The 22,561-nt window shown below is 40.1% G+C and overlaps 1 protein-coding gene across 1 annotated transcript in view; it reads left to right on the top strand.

Annotated features, from left to right (window-relative positions):
* The window catches only part of LOC134602631 (sodium- and chloride-dependent GABA transporter 2-like), an 81,177-nt gene that overhangs the window by 53,308 nt on the left and 5,308 nt on the right, over nt 1-22,561 (top strand). Inside the window, exons 7-14 of the mRNA XM_063447704.1 lie at nt 11,358-11,492; nt 16,634-16,737; nt 16,935-17,059; nt 17,594-17,706; nt 17,859-17,996; nt 19,083-19,185; nt 19,357-19,457; nt 19,877-20,047. Of these exons, the coding sequence (XP_063303774.1) occupies nt 11,358-11,492; nt 16,634-16,737; nt 16,935-17,059; nt 17,594-17,706; nt 17,859-17,996; nt 19,083-19,185; nt 19,357-19,457; nt 19,877-20,047 (990 nt within the window). The remainder of the gene's footprint in view (nt 1-11,357; nt 11,493-16,633; nt 16,738-16,934; nt 17,060-17,593; nt 17,707-17,858; nt 17,997-19,082; nt 19,186-19,356; nt 19,458-19,876; nt 20,048-22,561) is intronic.

The following is a 22,561-nucleotide window of genomic DNA, read 5'->3' on the forward strand; positions in this document are numbered from 1 at the left end:
ATCTATGTCAGCCCCATAAGTCATTGCGCCATATATTGTCACATGTAATGTGTAAGGCTATGTCTTGCCACCCCAGATGATTTAGTAGTATATAAACAGGGGGTTCATTTTATTTTATTAATTAATTTAAATATATTAAAATTATATATTTAGCTAGGTGGGGTGGGCAGAAGTTAGTGGGGAATTAGGGAATTTGGTGATAAAAAAAAAGTTTTAAAAGTTTAAAAACATTTTTTAATAACGTTTTTAAAAAAGTTTAAAAAATCCCTTTTTCCAGTCCTAATAAAATTAACCTCTTCCCTGCTAGTTGATCACTACCTACAGTGATTAAAATACAGATCACAGTATTATACTGTGATCCAATTATTTTTTTTAACCCTTTAGGGTTAACTTTTATTTTTTTTTAACCCTCAGGGGTTCAATTTATTTAATTAATTAAATAAATTGAACCCCTGAGGGTTAAAAAAAATAAACCCTTTAAGACTGCAACCGGCCCCTGTAGCGTCGGCAGGCTGTCACTTCTTCCCAGCTTCGTGCAGGGAGATAGCACGGGATGAAGAGGAAGCAACTACAGATGCAGCATGAGGGGAGGGGAAAGGAGAGGAGAAGGAGCACAAAGACCTGCTCCACACCTCTCACTCCCAACAGCCAGCAGACGGACAAGGACTCCAATCAAGCCACCTTCATGGACACACAAGGTAAGCTAACAGGAAGGTGGCTTCAGATATAAGAAATTATCACTTGTATGTGTTTATGACAGATTGTGTGTGTGTGTGTGAGTCAGGGTGTGCATCAGTGTGTCAGGGTGTGTGTTTTTTGTCAGCGTGTGTGTCTGTCATGGTGTGTGCATGTGTCAGTGTTTGCGTGTGTCAGGATGTATGTATAAGAGTATGTGTTTGTATATGTATATGTCGATGTATGCATGCGTTAAGGTGTGTGTATTTGTCGGTGTGTATCTATGTGTGTGTATGTGTCATTTCTAAATAAATTTGTGTGTATGTGTCAGTGTATTTATATGTATCTGAGTTTAAATGTGTATGTATATCTCTATGTATATATGTATGTATGTATGCATGTATGTACGTGGTAGTGTATGCAGGGCCGGACTGGGTATACAAAGCAGCCCTGGAAAAAAAATCTATGTCAGCCCCATAAGTCATTGCGCCATATATTGTCACATGTAATGTGTAAGGCTATGTCTTGCCACCTCAGATGATTTAGTAGTATATAAACACACACACACACATATATATATATATATATATATACAGGGAGTGCATAATTATTAGGCAAATTAGTATTTTGACCACATCATCCTCTTTATGCATGTTGTCTTACTCCAAGCTGTATAGGCTCGAAAGCCTACTACCAATTAAGCATATTAGGTTATGTGCATCTCTGTAATGAGAAGGGGTGTGGTCTAATGACATCAACACCCTATATCAGGTGTGCATAATTATTAGGCAACTTCCTTTCCTTTGGCAAAATGGGTCAAAAGAAGGACTTGACAGGCTCAGAAAAGTCAAAAATATTGAGATATCTTGCAGAGGGATGCAGCACTCTTAAAATTGCAAAGCTTCTGAAGCGTGATCATCGAACAATCAAGCGTTTCATTCAAAATAGTCAACAGGGTCGCAAGAAGCGTGTGGAGAAACCAAGGCGCAAAATAACTGCCCATGAACTGAGAAAAGTCAAGCGTGCAGCTGCCAAGATGCCACTTGCCACCAGTTTGGCCATATTTCAGAGCTGCAACATCACTGGAGTGCCCAAAAGCACAAGGTGTGCAATACTCAGAGACATGGCCAAGGTAAGAAAGGCTGAAAGACGACCACCACTGAACAAGACACACAAGCTGAAACGTCAAGACTGGGCCAAGAAATATCTCAAGACTGATTTTTCTAAGGTTTTATGGACTGATGAAATGAGAGTGAGTCTTGATGGGCCAGATGGATGGATTGGTAAAGGGCAGAGAGCTCCAGTCCGACTCAGACGCCAGCAAGGTGGAGGTGGAGTACTGGTTTGGGCTGGTATCATCAAAGATGAGCTTGTGGGGCCTTTTCGGGTTGAGGATGGAGTCAAACTCAACTCCCAGTCCTACTGCCAGTTTCTGAAAGACACCTTCTTCAAGCAGTGGTACAGGAAGAAGTCTGCATCCTTCAAGAAAAACATGATTTTCATGCAGGACAATGCTCCATCACACGCGTCCAAGTACTCCACAGCGTGGCTGGCAAGAAAGGGTATAAAAGAAGAAAATCTAATGACATGGCCTCCTTGTTCACCTGATCTGAATCCCATTGAGAACCTGTGGTCCATCATCAAATGTGAGATTTACAAGGAGGGAAAACAGTACACCTCTCTGAACAGTGTCTGGGAGGCTGTGGTTGCTGCTGCACGCAATGTTGATGGTGAACAGATCAAAACACTGACAGAATCCATGGATGGCAGGCTTTTGAGTGTCCTTGCAAAGAAAGGTGGCTATATTGGTCACTGAATTGTTTTTGTTATGTTTTTGAATGTCAGAAATGTATATTTGTGAATGTTGAGATGTTATATTGGTTTCACTGGTAAAAATAAATAATTGAAATGGGTATATATTTGTTTTTTGTTAAGTTGCCTAATAATTACGCACAGTAATAGTCACCTGCACACACAGATATCCCCCTAAAATAACTATAACTAAAAACAAACTAAAAACTACTTCCAAAAATATTCAGCTTTGATATTAATGAGTTTTTTGGGTTCATTGAGAACATGGTTGTTGTTCAATAATAAAATTAATCCTCAAAAATACAACTTGCCTAATAATTCTGCACTCCCTGTATATATATATATATATATATATATATATATATAAACAAACATATATATATATATATATAACATAAATCTATATTTATTTTTCTAATATAAAATATTGGTCCTTTCAGAGTAAATTTTTTAATTATACAGTAAGCATACTCACATGCAGACACAGACAATCTCACTGACACAAGCTGATTGATACACAGCCTTATAGACAAACAATCTCACTGATATACATAAGGTCATTGACATAAAAACACAAGCTCACTCAGTAGTAGGCACACACACACACAAGCAAGCCCACTCACTAGCAGGTGCACACACACACAGCTTAATGTAGTGGTTCTGGTGTCTATAGCCTGTCCCTGCAGGCTTTCCTAGTGACAGACACTCAGACGGTCACTAGAGGTGCTACCTGTGTCAGTGCGGATTGGCTGAGATCATCAAGCTTGATGATCTCAGCCATAGTGGCAGGGCCAGTCGAGGGGAGACCAGCATGACGTGGGGGGGGGGAAAGGTGAGTAAAAACACACATGCACACACACATACCATGACAGACACACACCATGACACAGACAGACCATGACACAGACACACACACACACCATGACACAGACAGAAACACACACACACACTGTGACACAGACAGAAACACAGACACACCATAACAGACAGACACACACACACCATGACAGAGACACACACACATACCATGACAGACACACACCATGACACAGACAGACCGTGACACAGACACACACACACCGTGACACAGACAGAAACACACACACACTGTGACACAGACAGAAACACAGACACACCATAACAGACAGACACACCATAACACAGACAGACCGTGACACAGACACACACACACACACCGTGACACAGACACACATTACATGACACAAACAGACACACACACACCATGACACACAGACACACACACCACGACACACAGAGACCATGACACAGACACACACACATCATGACACAGACAGACACACATTACATGACACAAACAGACACACACACACACACCATGACAAACACACACACACCATGACAAACACACACACCATGACACAGACAGACCGTGACACAGACAGACACACATTACACGACAGACACACACACAATGACACAGGCAGACACACACCATGACAGACAGAGACACACACAATGACACAGACACACATTGCATGACACAGACAGACACACACACACACACACACACACACACCATGACACAGAGACACACACACACCATGGCACAGACAGACACCACATGACAGACAGAGATACACACACACACACCATGACACAGACAGACACACACACCATGACACAGAGACACACATCCACACCATGACACAGACAGACACACCATGACAGACAGAGACAGATACACACAATGTCACAGACAGACACACACAATGACACATACAGACACACACACACACCATGACACAGACACACACACACCATGACACAGAGACACACACACACACACGATTACACAGACAGACACACCATGACAGACAGAGACAGACACACACAATGACACAGACAGACACACACAATGGCACAGACAAACACACACCATGACACAGACAGACACACACACACCATGACACAGACACACACACCATGACACAGACAGACACACACACCATGACAGACAGATACACACACACAATGACACAGAGACACACACCATTACACAGACAGACACACATGACACAGATAGACACACACACACCATGACAGACAGAGACACACACACACAATGACACAGACAGACACACACACCATGACACAGGCACACACACATACACTCACACTGATACACATTCATAATTTCTACCTGTGTGCTGGCGGCCGCATGGGGAGCTCAGTCTGATGGCGGCCGCATGGGGGAGCTGGCTCTTCTGGCGGCCGCAGAGAGAGCTCTTTTGGCGGCTGCAGGGGGAGCTGGCTGTTCTGTCTCTGCTCCCCGCCCTCGCGCGCAGCTTAATGAGACCAGGGCCGGAATATGACGGCGTGGAGCAGAGACAGAACAGCCAGCTCCCCCTGCAGCCGCCAAAAGAGCTCCCTCTGTGGCCGCCAGAAGAGCCAGCTGCCTGCCCGGCCCCAGGTGCCGATGGCCCACCGGGAAATTTCCTGGTATCTCAGTGGGCCAGGGGTGTAATGGTAATGAGCATTTTTAAATTTCTTTTTTTTTTTTTCAAACTAGTTTAAAAACTTTGGTTTTTTTGATTATTAATTTTTTAAAACTTTCCTTAACCTTCTTAAAACTTTTTTTTACAGAATTAACATTTTTATAAAACATTTTTTACCATTAACCCCTAACTAGCAGTAAGCAGCACTAACCGTAAATTCCCCAATTTCCCATAACTCCCACCCACCCCAGCTAGCAAAATATATCATTTTAAAATATTTAAATTAATTAATGAAATAAATTGAACCCCTGAGGTTTCAAAAAAATAAAAGTTAACCCTAAAGGGTTAAAAAAATAATTGGATCACAGTATAATACTGTGATCTGTATTTTAATCACTGTAGGTAGTGATCAACTGGCAGGGAAGTGGTTAATTTTATTAGGACTGGAAAAAGGGAGACTGGATTTTTGTAAACTTTTTTAAAAACGTTATAAAAACATTTTTTTAAACTTTTAAAACTTTTTTTTATCACCAAATTCCCTAATTCCCCACTAACTTCCACCCACCCCACCTAGCTAAATATATCATTTTAATATATTTAAATTAATTAATAAAATAAAATGAATCCCTGAGGGTTACAAAAAATAAAAGTTGACCCTCAGGGGTTAAAAAAAAAGTTGACCCTCAGGGGTTAAAAAAAAATCAGATCGGAGTAAAATGTAGTCCCTGACAATTGATCTCTGTAGTCAGTGATCAATTGGCAGGGAATGGGTTAATATTATTAAAGCAGGGGAAAGGGGGGTGGGATTTTACTTTAACTTTATTAATTTTTTTTACACTGGGAGAAGATCAGCAGTGATCCTCTCCCTGCACTTCACACTGACTGCGGAAGAGCAGGGAGGTGGATTGTGAGTCCCTGCAGCACATGTGCTCACTCTGACAGCCTGTCAGAGCGATCACTGCTGTAGGGGCAGCGCGATCGGGTGCTCCTGGTCTGCCTCTAATACAGAGCGCTAAGCCAACATTAACTGCTTCTCCGCCATGACGGACTGGGTCCGTCCTCCAGCGGGAAGGGGTTAAGATACTAAAATTATAGCACCCCTTTAAACACCAACACTATACATTATACTATTATTATTATTTCATTATTTATATAGCGCCAGCAAATTCCATAGCGCTGTACAATGGAATAGTGCCAGTATATGCCACAGCGCTATACAGATATTCAACCTAGAATTTTTTTGGACTTGGGGAGCTTTGGAAAAATATTGAAATATTAACGGCGCCTTGAACCTAAAAAGTTTGGGAACCACTGGTATTCTATAAGAAATCATGGTACTAGGGAAATAGCAAGCAGTAGCCTGCCAATGATTGTTTGAGTTATAATAAATACAGATAGTAAAAATAAACGCATGTGTGTTGGACCTTACAAATTAGAAGAAGGTTGACTTCCTTTTTTATAATTTTTATTTTTTTAATTTTTTTAATATATGTAAAGAAGGCATTTAAAAAAAATATAAATTACATGTTTTTTGGTGTGTGAATGAAGTCACCTTTTTAAAATGTATATGATGTGGTGTGTGTAGGAGGAAACACTCAGTTTGTAATGTAGCAGCTTAAAGCAGGGGTCCTCAAACCTTTTAAACAGGGGGCCAGTTCACTGTCCCTCAGACACTTTTGGGAGCCGGACTATAGTTTGAAAAAAAAATATGAACGAATTCCTATACATACTGAGACAGACACATAGACATATACAGACACACAGACACATACTAACATACATACAGACATACACGTACATTCTGACAGACATAGACAGACAGACATATACAGACACATACTGACATACATACACATACATACAGATACATACATACACACAGACAGACATACATACACATACTGACATACTGAAATACATACACATACATACAGACATACATACACACAGACAAACAAACATACACACACACAGACAGACACATACTGACATACATACATATACATACATACACACACACGCACACACACAGACATACATACTGACATACATACACATACATACATACACATACATGCATACTGAAATACATACATACACATACATACAGATAAATACATACATACACATACTGAAACACATGCACATACATACAGGCATACATACACACAGACAAACATACACACATACATATACTGACATACATACAGATACACACACACACACATACATATATACTGAAATACATACACATACATTCATACATACTGAAATACATACAGATGCATACATACACACACACACACACACACACACACACAGACATACATACACATACTGACATATATACATACATACATACACATACTGACATACACATGCATACAGATACATACATACACACACACAGACAGACATACATATACAGACATAAATACAGGCAAACATACACACAGACAAACATATACACAGACACATACTGACATACATACAGATACATACACACACACATACTTACATACATACTGAAATACATACACATACATTCATACATACTGAAATACATACAGATACATACATACACACAGACGGACAGACATACATACACATACTGACATATATACATACAAATACTGACATACACATGCATACAGATTCATACGTACATACACATACTGAAATACATACACATACATACAGATACATACATACATTTGCGGGAGGGTGGCTGTGGCTGATGGGAGTCGGTGTGACTCTCCCGTCCTCGCGGCCTGTCTCCTTCCCTCCCGCACGGAGGGAGCAGGGAGGAAGTGACCGGCCATCACTTCCTCCCAGCACTACTTTGCGGCTGCAATTTTTTTAAAGGGGCTCGGTTGTGCTATTGTGCTATTGAAGATATAGGGCCCATCGGGTGTCCCTAAATGCTTGGGCCACCCAATGGACCCTATCAGTGTGCGGGCCCCAGTGGCGGCCCTGGGCCCAGCTATTGTGGCTAGACAGCAGCGGGTTCTGCAATTGCCAGGTGGGCCGGGTCCAGTACTCTGGAGGGCCAGACCGGGCCTGCAGGCCGTAGTTTGAGGACCCCTGGCTTAAAGCATCATTGTCACTGTGTGGAGAATCTGTAGAACTTGCAAAGACCCCCGACGGTGACATGGTCATGAGGTGAAATTGACTTACCTGTCTCTCTCTGCGCGGCATCTGCATGAGTACAGCATTGAGCTTCATGGAGGATCCCGACTGAGATACTTATTTTTGGAGGGGTGGTGGTGACAGTGCCACTTTAATTATAAAAAGAAGAGTATAACACTATAGTTATTGAAATGTTGGAAGCACCTTATTTTACACAATAAATGTAGGACCTTAGCATGTCATAAAAGAGATCTATGTTCTACTTGATGGACAGTCAGATGAAAGGAACAAGGAGATACCCAGTCTCAAAGGGCCCATAAAAATAGTCATCCTCTAAAATGGCCCAGCATATGCCTAGTCTAGGTTAATCCTGTTAGGGTTCACATTGTTTTTTCTATCTGCTTTTGTTTTGTATCTTTTTTTTTTTTGTCAATCTTTATTTTATTTGTGCATATAGAGGACAGACACGTTTGCACTGCCACGACAGCTGGTGCAGACAATTATGCAGTCATAGTTTAACATTGGTTGGCATTTAGAAACTTTGCACATTTTTTAAATTTTGGGTATCAAAGTATGGAACACGTTAAATATTAAACAATAAGTATAACCAGGCTGAACAACGTCTCGCTCATAGGTGTTAAAGAGAACTCATGTGGAGTCAAAGGGTGAGTAGTGTGTGTTAAAGTAGTAAACATGCCTAAGCAAGTCATGTCAGAGGTGGGGATGACAGTAGGCAAAGCGGTTACATATTGATTAGTCTGATAAGTGAAACATAAGTGAAACTTGGAACATGCTAATCTGGGATTATTTCTGTAGCTTAGTAATCGCTAGGTGCTAGTCTTAAGGTTAAGGCACGGTTTGATTTTTTATATGATTTAAATATTGTCATACATGTTAGGTTCAACTGTAGCGTATAAGTACGTATATTAGCATATTGCTGAAACTGCACTTGCTTATACATCATTAATGAGGAGTAAGCATGTTAGCTGGGGACACAGATCTACACTGTAAGTCCAACCGTAAGGCTGGGCCTAGAAATACGTGCTGGTCTGTAGTGACCTATCTATGTACATTCTTCGACAAGTTAGTGCCTTGGGTCATCAGAGTAACATTATATGCGAACAGACATAAAAATTAAATGCTCAGTAAAGCTGGATCCAATCAGTTATGGCCCTACAACAGTTTGTGTAATTCAAAAAAAAACATGGGAAAAAAAAGGCAATCATATGGGTATAGTATAAGAGAGAGCCACTGGTAAGATGCTGGGGAGCTTATATGGCTCTAGTCCGTGTGGCTGACAGGTTGTGTGGACAGTTCAGCCTATGCCCGACGTGTAGCGTCCGGATAGCCAGGGAGAGTGTCTTCGTGCTGGGGAGGTGCTGGTCTGCTGTGGCATCATTGGTCCCTGTAGCGGTATGAGGTGGTTGCTAGTTAGTTGCATGGTTGGTGACTGAGCGCCTCTTCCCTGCGGGTCCGTTTCAGTGGCTGTTTGGCGGGTGGGTGATGCCGGCGGTGCTTGTTGTGCCGCTTCTGTCCCAGGTAGCCGCCTGTTGGTCAGCTGGTCGGGGGTGTGCTTGGGGCTTTCGGGTGGTGCAGCTTGCACCTTACAGCAGGCGTGTGAGGAAGTTTGGGTGCCCATTTTGGGGTGGGTTGTCTCTGTCTTAGTCTCTTGCCCGTGCTTGTGTGGGCGAGCGCCCGCTTGGAGTACCTGCAGTGGAGCGCCATAATAGCGTCGGCGGGTCAGCGGTCGAATCCACTTGGCTACCGCCTGTGCCGCTTGAAGACTGGGCATGCCCCTGCTGTACTGTAGTCTGTAAAAGGCCAAGCAGAGCCTGTCGAGGGCCTCTAGAGAGGAGGGCTGCACATCCTCGTTCGTGATTCTCCTCTGTGATTTATGGCGGGCGGCCATCTTGGACACGCTCCGTCTGGCTTCTCCTTGCTGCTCCCAGTTGTGGGTGCTCGAGGCTTGCTCTTCGCTGTTCTTACCCCTTGCGCTCAATTTAGGCTTCGGGTGTACGCTGGTGTGGACCAGGATGACCCCCTCTGGTCCTGGGGGGGGTGAGAGGCCAGATGCTGCGGGTGCCAATTGTTTTGGCGGGTCGGGAGAGCGGCCGTCCCTCCCGTCCACCATGTTTTGTAGGCCCCAAGTTCCCGGCCCGGAATCTCGGCTTGTGTACCGGCTTGTAGGGTGTCATTCGGTGCCCCAGCTTGCATAGTGCCGGTTTCTGTGTTGGAGGCTCCGATTCGGGTAAGTTTTCTGTAGTTTGTCGCCGAAAATCGGGCTCAGGCTCAGGAGCTCGCAGATAGCGTGTCTGCTCAGCTCCCCGGTCAGGCCCCACCCCCCTGTATCTTTTTTTTATTAAACTTAAACTATCATGTTTTTTTTTTACAGATTTTTTTTTTTAAATACAACTTTTTGCCCTATATCACTATTATTAGTATGAGATGGGAAGTTATGATTTGGGGGGAGTGGCTAGGGGTTTGGTTGGCTAGAACCCCTAGCTAACCAAGTGAAGCTGTCACTCTATGGGCTCAGGAGATTGAACATATTTCTGGGTATATATTTATTTTAATATTGATCAGCATACTGGGCATCCCCTGTGCTCAATGAATAAAAATAAACCATAGGCATAAAGGATTACATATAACCATTTAGATGTAGTTACCCATCCAGACACCTTTTCCACCAAATGCTTCTTTACTTGAAAATAAACTTCTCTCCAACGGCAGACACATAATGAACAGCAAGCAATGTATTCAATAAAATCAATTACCTAACGCTTTTCACTGCAGTCTTCCCCTTCATGTTTTGATGCACTCTGTCCTTTTTGAATACATCTTGGTAATCACTTTATTTTTCTACATATTTTGCTGTTCTTGATGTGTGCCTGTTTCCCCTTGTTTTATTAATTTCTTTATTGATTGATTTATCTTCTTATTTAATGGATGTCTCAGATAGAGAACGTGACTGTGGTCTCATTATATTGTGAGCATGTAAAATACTCCCTCATCATGTATAACTTATTTTACTTTCACTTTTCGTATCACAGATTTTATGCAGTGAATTCTTCACTAACTGATGTTGCAGCAAAGTTACAACAGTTAGTAAATAGCAATTGTGGTGTATCTTTGCTGTGATGCCAAAACAAAAACTAGTGGGCTCTAGAAAATGGAGCCCTCTGTATTTGGGTTTGATCCATCTGTCTTACGCTTTGTGTCTGCTTGACTATGAATCAGCAACTGAGTCTCTTTTTGTCATCCAAGGTCGTGTATTTCACAGCAACATTTCCCTACTTGATGCTCATCGTTCTTCTCATACGAGGGGTGTCACTCCCTGGAGCACTGCAAGGCATTCAGTTCTATTTGTACCCTGACCTGAGCAGACTTCAGGATCCACAGGTAATACAATATGCCACAGCTTGCCCTATATCAAAGGAATCTGTTTTTTTCATTTCCCAACACATTCAATTCTATTAAAGGGACACTTCACTGCCCAAATACAAAATAAATAAATAAAAATAACTGTTTAGTAGATATACCGCAAATGAAAACGTGCATGCATGTAATTATGCATGTTTTGCCATTGAAGATATATCTAATAACAGCTTGCAAAAACTGCAGATCTCTTGACTGCTGTGTCTGTAAGACCTCCTCTTCTAACCTCACCCAGACTCTCTGTGGCTGTAAATAAGCTAACCAAACCAGGAAGTAACAGGGACAGTTTCATTTTATTCCTTTTGCTTGAAAAGCTGGGGGGAGGTGGACCCAGTATCATTTATAAAAGTGTCAATTTCTATTGAAATCTGTACTTTTTGCAAAATGAAGAAAAGAGGACCCACTCATCACACAGAAGGCTTTTCAGCATGCTAAAGTGCTTTAGTGATCTGGAGTGTCCCTTTAAATAACCCTGCTAGCTTTGAGCCTTGGTGATTTGATGAAAATAATGAGTTAGTGTTTGTAGTGATGTAACTAAAAAGGTGCTGTTATTAATCAAAAAGATCAATTGAAAAATTATTCAAAAAGACTTTCTGAGCAATTAGTAACGGAAATAGTAACATTCAATGCCATTATGACAGATATACTATACAATGCAGCATCATTGATTGTATAGTGTTGGGTCCCTGTTCCACGAGCGTGTTTTTGTTCTCTTGTGTCTTGTGTCTGGTGACACAATGGGAATGTCCCCAATAAGCACTGTGGAAGCTGTACTCAGGGCAGCCTATCCTTCAAATGTACTGTCTGCATGGGCTACCCTGAGTGGGACCTGCCATTAAGGTGCATACCTTCTATGCCTATACCTTCACCATTCAACAGGCACATTCTTAGGGATCCTAGATGCTGCACATGTAAGTTTGTTACAACATAAATTGTTTAATACTCTACAATCACACAAGGCTTCAGATCACTAAATAAACGGCACAATCTCTTTAAATGGCTAGCATTTCTTAGAAATTGAGTTAATCCCATGTTAATTATTCCTAGGTATACCTATAACTTGAAGGGAAGTGTTCTAGGGATATCATCTGATCATTGTGATCAGCTGGTAACTTTTACTCAAGAACCTAACATCCCGAGACCACCTATCGAGCAAAGCATATGCAATTTAAGGCAGTCGATTAACCTCTTTTCAGACAGACCAACATTCAGAAGAACGCACAGCAATAAACACGGTTATATATAATTTGCAGATTAAAACTATCTGTAGATTGAGGTTATGATGACACTCAATTGCCATATAAATATGCACCTGCAGCATAATTGTTAAAGGTAAAACTAAGATAAGCTTTATTGATGCTATTAATCCAAAAGAAAGCAAAGGACCCACACTGAAGCTAGTTCTGCTTCAAACATGGTAAAAAAAAAATTATAAAAAAAATTATAAACAATATTCCTATAATCAGGGAGAAAATTCAGTTACTAGATATTGAGTTATATGGGACGTGATAAAAAATACAGTTTTGATTTTGAGCAATTAAGGAGTTATTGAGATTCTTTGGAGCTAATTATTAATGGAATCAGATTTTGACCTGCAACCCTGCTTTTCCAACTGGAATCAGGGGGCTTATCTGACCTACATTTCCAGATTAGCAGTTGTACCGACAAAGTTGTACGGATGCGTGTCACTCTGTTATTACAATCTCTGATGAAATTGACTTTCATACTTTCATGTTAAAACTTAGTTTGGTCCATACCATTAAATTCATTACCTTACTAGACCACTGACAGACTTTAAACAACTATGTATAGCCGATAAATCTTGTGCTCAGTCAGAGTTGAAACACTCTTCTCCCTTCACATCAAATTGCAGGAACATATGTACAGATAAGGAATACGAAAGGATATCCCAGATTTTACACACTTGCTCATATCCTGCTAAAATTCACGACTTTGTTTATGATGTTAGAGATTTCCAACCTTTTATATGTAGGTGCTGCTTGAGCGCTCCTACCTCCTCCCACACAGACCTCAGATAAGCTCCCCCATTTTTTCTAGACAATAGACCAGACATGCGTACACACACAAAACAGTGCACGCACAGGCACGAGGGCCCCAATTCAGAAGGTTCTCATTGAGAAGCCTCTAATCTGTTATTTCCCCATGAGGAGACTGAAAGTCTCTTCCGTATAAATAAGATGAGGGCTTATTAAGGCTGCAGTTCATAAGATCTGCCGCATTTGCAAGCTATTTTAAAATATATCTCCAATGAGCGCATGTATGTATACATTGGGGCTATATCTACTAAATAGTAATTTTGTTTGGCCTATTTGGACAGTGTAGTGTCCCTTTAATGAAAATGTTGAAAAATATTTTTTTTTGTAAGTAAATGCTTTAAAAAAAATAAAAATAAGAATAAGAAGTCCATACTAATTAGCATCCAGTTTTTCCTTACCTAAGCCGAGAGCAGCAGGTGAGATAGTCATGCTGCGCCCGATGGGATGTCAGAGACTATTCGTGCTGTGCTGTCACACTGTGGAGTTTACACATGGCTTGGCCCTGCTGGTGCTGTTCTATTCATCACAAACGGTAACTGTGCCAGCTTTATGCCAAAAAGGATTGTGTAAACAGGACTCAAACCGCTCGGAAATTACTTCTAAGTGAAAAGTTGCCTGGCTTGTGACATGGTGCAGATTCTGGATATATATTTGTCATGGATTCATAGATAACCCCTGCCAACTTATTTGTACTGTACGTCTGTACCAAATGGTATAGACGTACATTGTGCTAGAAACAAACACCGGTCCAGAAGTGTAAGAAGTCAGCGCAATAGGTGATTGATGTCTGAAGTTATTGTATGAGATGGATGCCACAAACCATGCACAACACTTAACATTTTTGAAATGCAACTTTGCCTCAAGTATATCAGTGGTAATTAACATAATGAATAATACATCTCTGAATATATGAAACATTACAACAATAGAGTTCAAGCTATTCTATCATAGGCATTGCTCAGGTGGGGGTGACTTTCTTTAGCCCAAGATATCCACAGGTGGTGGCAGCAGAATATGCATATTTTGTTTTTTCTTTCTCTTTACATCAGCCTCATATAAAAAAGATCACTAGTAGAGTTGCTCCTCCTACAGTCATAAAGGGAGAGCTGGGAAGAGGAAATGCCCTGTACACCTTCTCCATTGCCTAAAGGAACACTCCAGGCACTAAATCATTTCATCTTAATGAAGTGGTTATGGTGCCTTGAGTACCCTGGCTCCATCTTACCAGCTAGTGTTACACTGATTTTTGAACAGTGCTAACATAAGTAGTATCCCCATATGCCTATCAGTTGAATCTCCTTTGGTGCTCTGGCTAGAGAGGAAGCATTAACTTGAGTACAAAATGGGCAACAGTGATAGGCTGAGTGCAGGGCCGGCCTTAGGGGTGTGCGAGCTGTGCGGCCGCACAGGGCGCCATGCCAACAGGGGCACCGGGCAATCGACACAGCTCGCACAACCAGGTCCTGCCCTACCTCAGGGCGCCCTGGTGGGTCAAAGATTGCGCCCTGGCCGGCCCTTACAGAGTGCGCTCTGCTTTGGTATTGGCTGGTGAGGTTTTTGAGGACCTCTCTCACCGGCCCGTTGGTTGGATGAGGGGAGCGAGCAGTGAGCGCTTTGATTCTGCCCTCCTCTCGCGAGCTCGGCATTCGGAGTGTTGCCGCGGTAATGCTCTCATACTATCAACGCGGAGCTCGCGAGAGGATGGCTCCTGTTCTGCAAGGTGCAGAACTTCAAGAGTTCGCAGAGACCGCTGGACCACCAGGTAATCGGTATTCTCCCATCCCTGCCCAAAGGTATGCAAGAGGGAGGGGCGCAGAAAGGGGGAATCAACAATTAATTTAAGAAAACAAAACCTAAAATTGCTCTCCCACCTCCTAGTTTAAAGTCTTATGTCACCCCCTCCTACCCACAAATCATCACTATCCCACCCTTACTGTATTAACTACACAAACTCTAACACACAAACACACACACACACTACATAATCTACTCACACACACACACTACATCCCTATCCCACACCACACTATTTTCCCTACACACACTGCATCCCTATTCCACACACAACATAATGGCATGGCAACTTCAGGGAGACAGGACACTCTTGTTAGAAACTCCTAATGCAAATCTATACATGAGGGAGGAATTCTTCTAGTGTGTGTGTGTATATATATGTATATATATATATATATATATTTCTGCTCTTTAAAAATACCAGAAATTGTGTGTACCATAATAAGTAGAATTTAACATGATTTCTGAGAGTAATATTTAAATATACATGTATATTAATATGGGTGTATTATTATTATTATATGTGTTATTATGCCTATAACATTTACAAATGTATTAATATACGTGTATATGCATGATATGCCCAGAAATCACATTAATACGTAACACCTATGTAATGGAGGCTTAGCACTTTTTACAAGATGGACGAGGGCATGTGACCATGGAGGGGCGCTGTGAATATTTTTCGCACAGGGCGCCTAAAGGCCTAAGGCCGGCCCTGGCTGAGTGCATCACCTGGCACATTCTGCCTATCATTAGCAACCCATTGCAAGTACACAGTTGTATATTTTTTAACCTGCTCTTGCAATGTGCAGCTAGTGATGGATTGTGGATGTCAGTTGATGCTTTCATCATATTATTGCCATCTATTTGCTGCTCGAGCTAAGGGAGGACCTGGGGACAGTGATGTCATGGCATCTCTGGTGCTAAATTCTAGACCCAGAAATACATTTGTATTTGTCAAATAATCTTGAACTTCACAGTTTTGCCAAAGACCGCAATGAGAGGAAAGAAGGTATTGCTGGTTTAAGGATCCAGACAAAACATTTGGAATTCTTCCACCGTGATTGCTCCTTATTTAGAACATTTTCACAGAATAGCACCTGTTATTCACCTTGATAAATCTTCATCTATACAAATTGTTTGCACTTAGAGAGCTAGTTCTTCTGAATATGTTAAAAAAAATTGTGGAAGAATAAGCCAGGCTCATTCAATCAGTCTTGTATCTACCACTCATCAGACTCTCCTTGGCAGGTCTGGATGGATGCAGGAACTCAAATATTCTTCTCCTATGCCATCTGCTTGGGGTGTCTGACAGCGCTGGGGAGTTACAACAAATATAACAATAACTGCTACAGGTATTCAAACAAAATGTTACACTTTTCCCTAATGGTTCTGTATTCTTTGTATCATTTGCTTTATGTTGACTATTTTTGAGTCCTGTACATTGATACAGAAAAAGTAAATCACTGCAGACAGTTATGATGTGTTTAATAATATAGTACATTTATTCTTTCCTTCTACCTTTTCTTATTTTTTTAATTTTTTTTTGCAGAGATTGCATTGCCCTCTGCTTCCTCAACAGTGGCACCAGTTTTGTGGCTGGTTTTGCCATATTCTCCATCCTGGGCTTCATGGCAGAGGAGCAAGGAGTGCCAATCTCAGAGGTGGCAGAGTCTGGTGAGTTAATCACGTTCCCTCCACCTTGATCTTAGCAGCTATATTACCTTGGAGACAGACAGCCTATTATCAACCAACAGTCTCAATTTGGCAAGATGGTCCTGACTAAGGACAAACCCAACCCACAGCCCAGCTTCTTCTTCAAAATACAAAATCTCTCTGACAAACTGACTGTTAGTAAAGTGAGCCTATGACTGGCAGATGGACACAACTGATACGTGCTACATAATGTCCTTTTAGAAATCATGCAGACCAATGTAAAACTCAAAGGGGTAAATGCATGTGATTCGTTTTTTGCTAGGGTTGTCCATCTATTGTTGGCATTGGCAGAGTATTATATGAAATGTAGTACATTAGATAGAACATTATGGGTTTATATACAGCACCTAGAGATTTGTAGTCTACAACAGTTAAAAATAACAGAAATTAAAGTCAAAGGTCATCAAGAACCCATAATGCATGAGGAAATACACGCAATCTTTCGAGTGTCGAAGATAAGCCTTTTTCCTGATATGGTTGCTGCTCTGTTTGCAGGTCCAGGCTTGGCGTTCATTGCATACCCGCGTGCTGTCTCCATGATGCCATTTGCTCCACTCTGGGCCTGCTTTTTCTTCATCATGGTTGTTTTACTGGGGCTGGACAGTCAGGTGCAACATATATACTGCGCATACATATATTAATATAGCTGAATACTTGCATCTTGCATGTATCCAGGCATTGATACTTTACTGTAACTGTACTGCATACTTCCATTTTGTTTTTAATATCTATCTGTTCTCTCTGCTGTTTGTGCTATTAGTTTGTCTGTGTTGAGAGTCTGGTCACATCTCTAGTTGACATGTATCCCAGTACTTTCCGCAAGAAGAATCGACGGGAGCTGCTTATCCTTGGAATTTGCATCTTTTCCTTCCTCATTGGGCTTGTCATGCTGACTGAGGTATATGCAATCTAATTATGGATCTTCTAAAATAAAAATAAAGACTTGTAAAGACTTTATGATGGTTCTCCATTATTATTGTTGTTATTATTATAGAATTATGTGAAATCTAACAGAAATAATAACATAATTTTACACCTGAGGCTCTTAATATAATCCATTTAAAGAGGAAATAATAGATATAGATAGAGAGAGAAATGTAAGTAAAGGCATGGGATCATTACGTAAAATGTTGGTCAAAGCACAGCAGCCCATTTTCAAAATTCAGAATTTGAAAATTATTCTAGTTAGGAGAATTGATGTTAGGGTTGCAAGAGTTAGGTTCAGAAGAATACGTGTTGGGAAAATTAGTTAAAAGGATTAAGGTTTAGGAGAATAAAATAGTTTCTTGTGGATTAGTGTTCGAAGAAGTAGGGTTAGGAGATTTACGGTTTAACAAAGGAGTATACAGGAGGTTTAGGAGACCAGTGCTACACACCTCCCTGCCATGTATGAATCATGGTGGCATTATGATGTAGACCTGGCCGACAGTAATTTGCTTTGCAAGGTCTATTTCTTTTCTCCTGTCTTAAATTAACATTGCATCCCTGGCTCTTACTCATAACCTGTGTACAAGAACAGGTTTAAAGAAATAGTCCTAACACCTGCTTGACAGATTTGCATTATTATTTTGCCATAATAGATTATTTTCTCTACGTCACTAGGGACAAAAATAAATGATAATGGGCTGGCCGAGAAGACCCTCTGATATCCCTACCTAGCCCTCAGCACTTAACCATTGAGGCTCACAAGGCACTACAGGCTCACAAACTAATCATGTTGTCTGGCAGGACTGAGCGTATCCCTTAAATCTAACTACAGCAGTACTCTATAGACACACAAGAGATTTATGGGAGTTGTAGTTCAGTTCTCAGATTTCTACTTTGCAAATCTAGCTGCTGAGCTATCCAGTGCATTATCACACCCGTGTGGCTAAATATACCTCATTGTCCAAAGTGAAGAATATTTTCCAATAATGAACTCTCATTACAAACTTGCTGTTCAAGTTTGTCATATCTACTTTTTCTTCTCTTTGTGCTTCCACAGGGTGGGATGTATGTATTCCAGCTTTTCGATTATTATGCCGCCAGTGGGATATGCCTGCTTTTTGTAGCAATCTTTGAGACAATATGCATAGGCTGGGTGTACGGTGAGTGACATTTTCTTTGGAGAAGACACGTTGCTGTTTATGCTATGTCCTAAAGCAATTTTTTTTAAAAATATTATATTTATGGGGCCTTGATTTGTGCTAATTAAGGCAATGTTTTCACATGTATTTATTTATTTTATTATTCATTATGGTATTGCTTTCTGGTTTCAGGCGCAAATAATTTTTATGATAATATTGAGCACATGATTGGCTACCAACCTCTCCTCATCATCAAGTACTGCTGGCTCTTCGTCACACCTGCTGTGTGCCTGGTAAGAAAGAAATACTGTAGGTACTGTTGATATGATGCAATACTATATGCTGTTAACACATATATCATCATACTCATGCTGCAGTTGTTATAGCAACAATGGTTGCTATCTAACCTGCTACTGTGACTGGTTGTCAAATGTGCAAGAATAGGTAGATGCGTGAAATTTTTAAATAAATAGAGCTGTTTCTGGTCAGGTTTGTCACTTGTACTTGCGATCTAGAATAAGCAAATCAGCTTGCAAAGAGCTTCATATTTGCATGCTTTTCCCCTATTTGAGTGTTGCATTTATTTTTTTTATTTTTCATTTTTTTTTTTAAAATAGAGCCTAACTAGATGTTTCATGGATGTGATTATTTATGCTGGTAACTTCATTCATGTTAGTTTTTGCTGGTGACTTCCTTCATGTTTGTTTTTCAGGCCACCTTTGTGTTCTCACTAGTGAAGTACACTCCTCTTCAGTATAATAAACGCTATACATATCCCTGGTGGGGCGATGCTATAGGATGGCTCCTAGCTCTCTCCTCTATGGTCTGCACCCCTCTGTGGGTTTGTTACAAACTATCTACAATCAAAGGGTCCCTGGTAGAGGTAACTATATTATTAGAGTGTACCAAACTTTTTGTAAATTACTCAGCTCTAGAATTCATTGATCTGAGCCTGAAATCTGTCCAGGATCCCAGAGCATCTTAACTGTGTCACTGTGTGCTCAATGTGTAGTCCATCAAGCTTTATAATATAATCTTTGCAATTCATGATTCACAATGTTCAGGAATACAATTGTATATTATGCTCGCTTTTGTGTACCAATAATCTTAATTTTAATAATGATAATATTTTGCCAAATCTTCAAGTTACCAAAACTCTGCATCTTAACCCCTTAAGGACTGAGCCAAATGTACACGTTGTGAACAGAACAAAACGTAAACAAAACCTGGCATTTGCGCTATATGTCTGTCCGTAATTCACTTCTTTCATATTAAATGCACCCCATTTTATTATATATCATTTTATTCAGAGGAAACAGGGCTTTCATCTAATATCAAATATTTAGCTATGAAACATAATTTAATGTGAAATAAATGGGAGAAATTAAGAAATGTTGTTATTTTTTTAGTTCTACATGACATTTTAACTGTCAATGTCATAATACTGTTTGCTTTTACTGCAATAAAATACACATATTTGTATTTAGCAAAGTCTCCCGTGTAAAACAGTACCCCTATGTACAGGTTTTATGGTGTTTTGGGAAGTTACAGGGTCAAATATAGCACATTACATTTGAAATTGAAATTCGCCAGATTGGTTACGTTGCCTTTGAGACTGTATAGTAGCCCAGGAATTAAATTTACACCCATAATGGCATACCATTTGCAATAGTAGACAACCCAGGGTATTGCAAATGTGGTATGTGCAGTCTTTTTTAGTAGCCATTTGGTCACAAACACTGGCAAAAGTTAGCGTTAGTATTTGTTTGTGTGTAAAAAATGCAAAAAAACGCCAATTTTGGCCAGTGTTTGTGACTAAGTGGCTACTAAAAACGACTGGACATACCCCATTTGCAATACATTGGGTTGTCTACTATTGCAAATGGTATGCCATCATAGGGGTAATTTTCATTCTTGGGCTACCATAGGGTCACAAAGGCAACGTAAGCAATCTGGTGAATTTTAATGTGAAAAAAATGAAACACAAGCCTTATATTTGACGCTGTAACTTTTGAAAACACCATAAAACCTGTACATGAGGGGTATTGTTGTACCCGGGAGACTTCGTTGAACACAAACATTTGTGTTTCAAAACAGTAAAAAGTATCACAGCAATAATATCGTCCGTGTAAGTTCTGTTTGTGCGTGAAAAATGCAAAAAAACACAACTTTCACTGGAGATATCATCATTGTAATACATTTTACTGTTTTGAAACACTAATATTTGTGTTCAGCGAAGTCTCCCGAGTAAAACAGTACCCCCCATGTACAGATTTTATGGTGTCTTGGAAAGTTATAGGGTTAAATATTGTGCTAGCAAATTAAATTCCCTATACTTTCGGCATGGGTTGTCAGGCAGGTCCCGCTAATTGTAATTAATTAAGATACCTAATTATGTAAAAATATTACATAAATATATGTGTAGAATTAATATATGTATATATATATATATATATACGTGTGTGTATATATGTATATATATATATTTTTTTTAAATATTTGTTTTTATATATAGCTATATATATAGTGATATATATGTATATATTTATGTATATAGATATATATATTATTTTGTTCTATGTGTATTTTGATATATATATATATATATATATATATATATATATATTAATATCACAATACAGTTAGAACTAAATAACACACATCTGTATATATTTTAATTATTTATTTATTTTTTACGTATTTACATATTTTTTATATTATATATAAATATATATATAACAATAATTATATATATATATTTAATCAGTATCAGTCTACGTGTAATTTGATATTAATAAATATATATATAATTATATATATATATATATTAATAGTAAAATACACCTAGACAGTGTATGTGTGTGTGTGTGTATGTGTATATATATATACTTAGATCATATACATATATATATATAATATATATATATGATCTAAGTATATTATTATTATTTTTTTTACACTTATTTTAATTATATTTTATTTTAATTCAGACAGCAGGGGGACTAACTGTCATTACAGTTAGTCCCCCTGCTGGCAATGCCTGAGCCAACTAACTCGGCCATGTGATTGTGAGGTCCTCGGAGGTCCTCGGCTCCCAGGAGGAAGGACGTGCCGCGGGGGGCTCCCTAGGAGTCCCCCCAACCGCAATCGCCGGCGTGGGATCGCCGGCGACCGGGTAAGTAAAAAAAAAAAATGGAGAGCGTACTATTACGCCCGGCGGCGTTTAGGGCCGCTTAAAATAGGGCGTAATAGTACACCCTCCGGTCTTAAAGGGTTGATCTAAAACAAGGGAACAAAGATATGATACTGAAAAATGGCCAGCCTAAGTCACACCTGTGCAGTAATCAAGCTGTCCAATCAGCATCCTGATATGCCACACCTGTGAGGTGGGTGGATT

This window comes from Pelobates fuscus, chromosome 3 (genome assembly GCF_036172605.1).
Source record: "Pelobates fuscus isolate aPelFus1 chromosome 3, aPelFus1.pri, whole genome shotgun sequence".
Classification (NCBI taxonomy): Eukaryota; Metazoa; Chordata; class Amphibia; order Anura; family Pelobatidae; genus Pelobates; species Pelobates fuscus.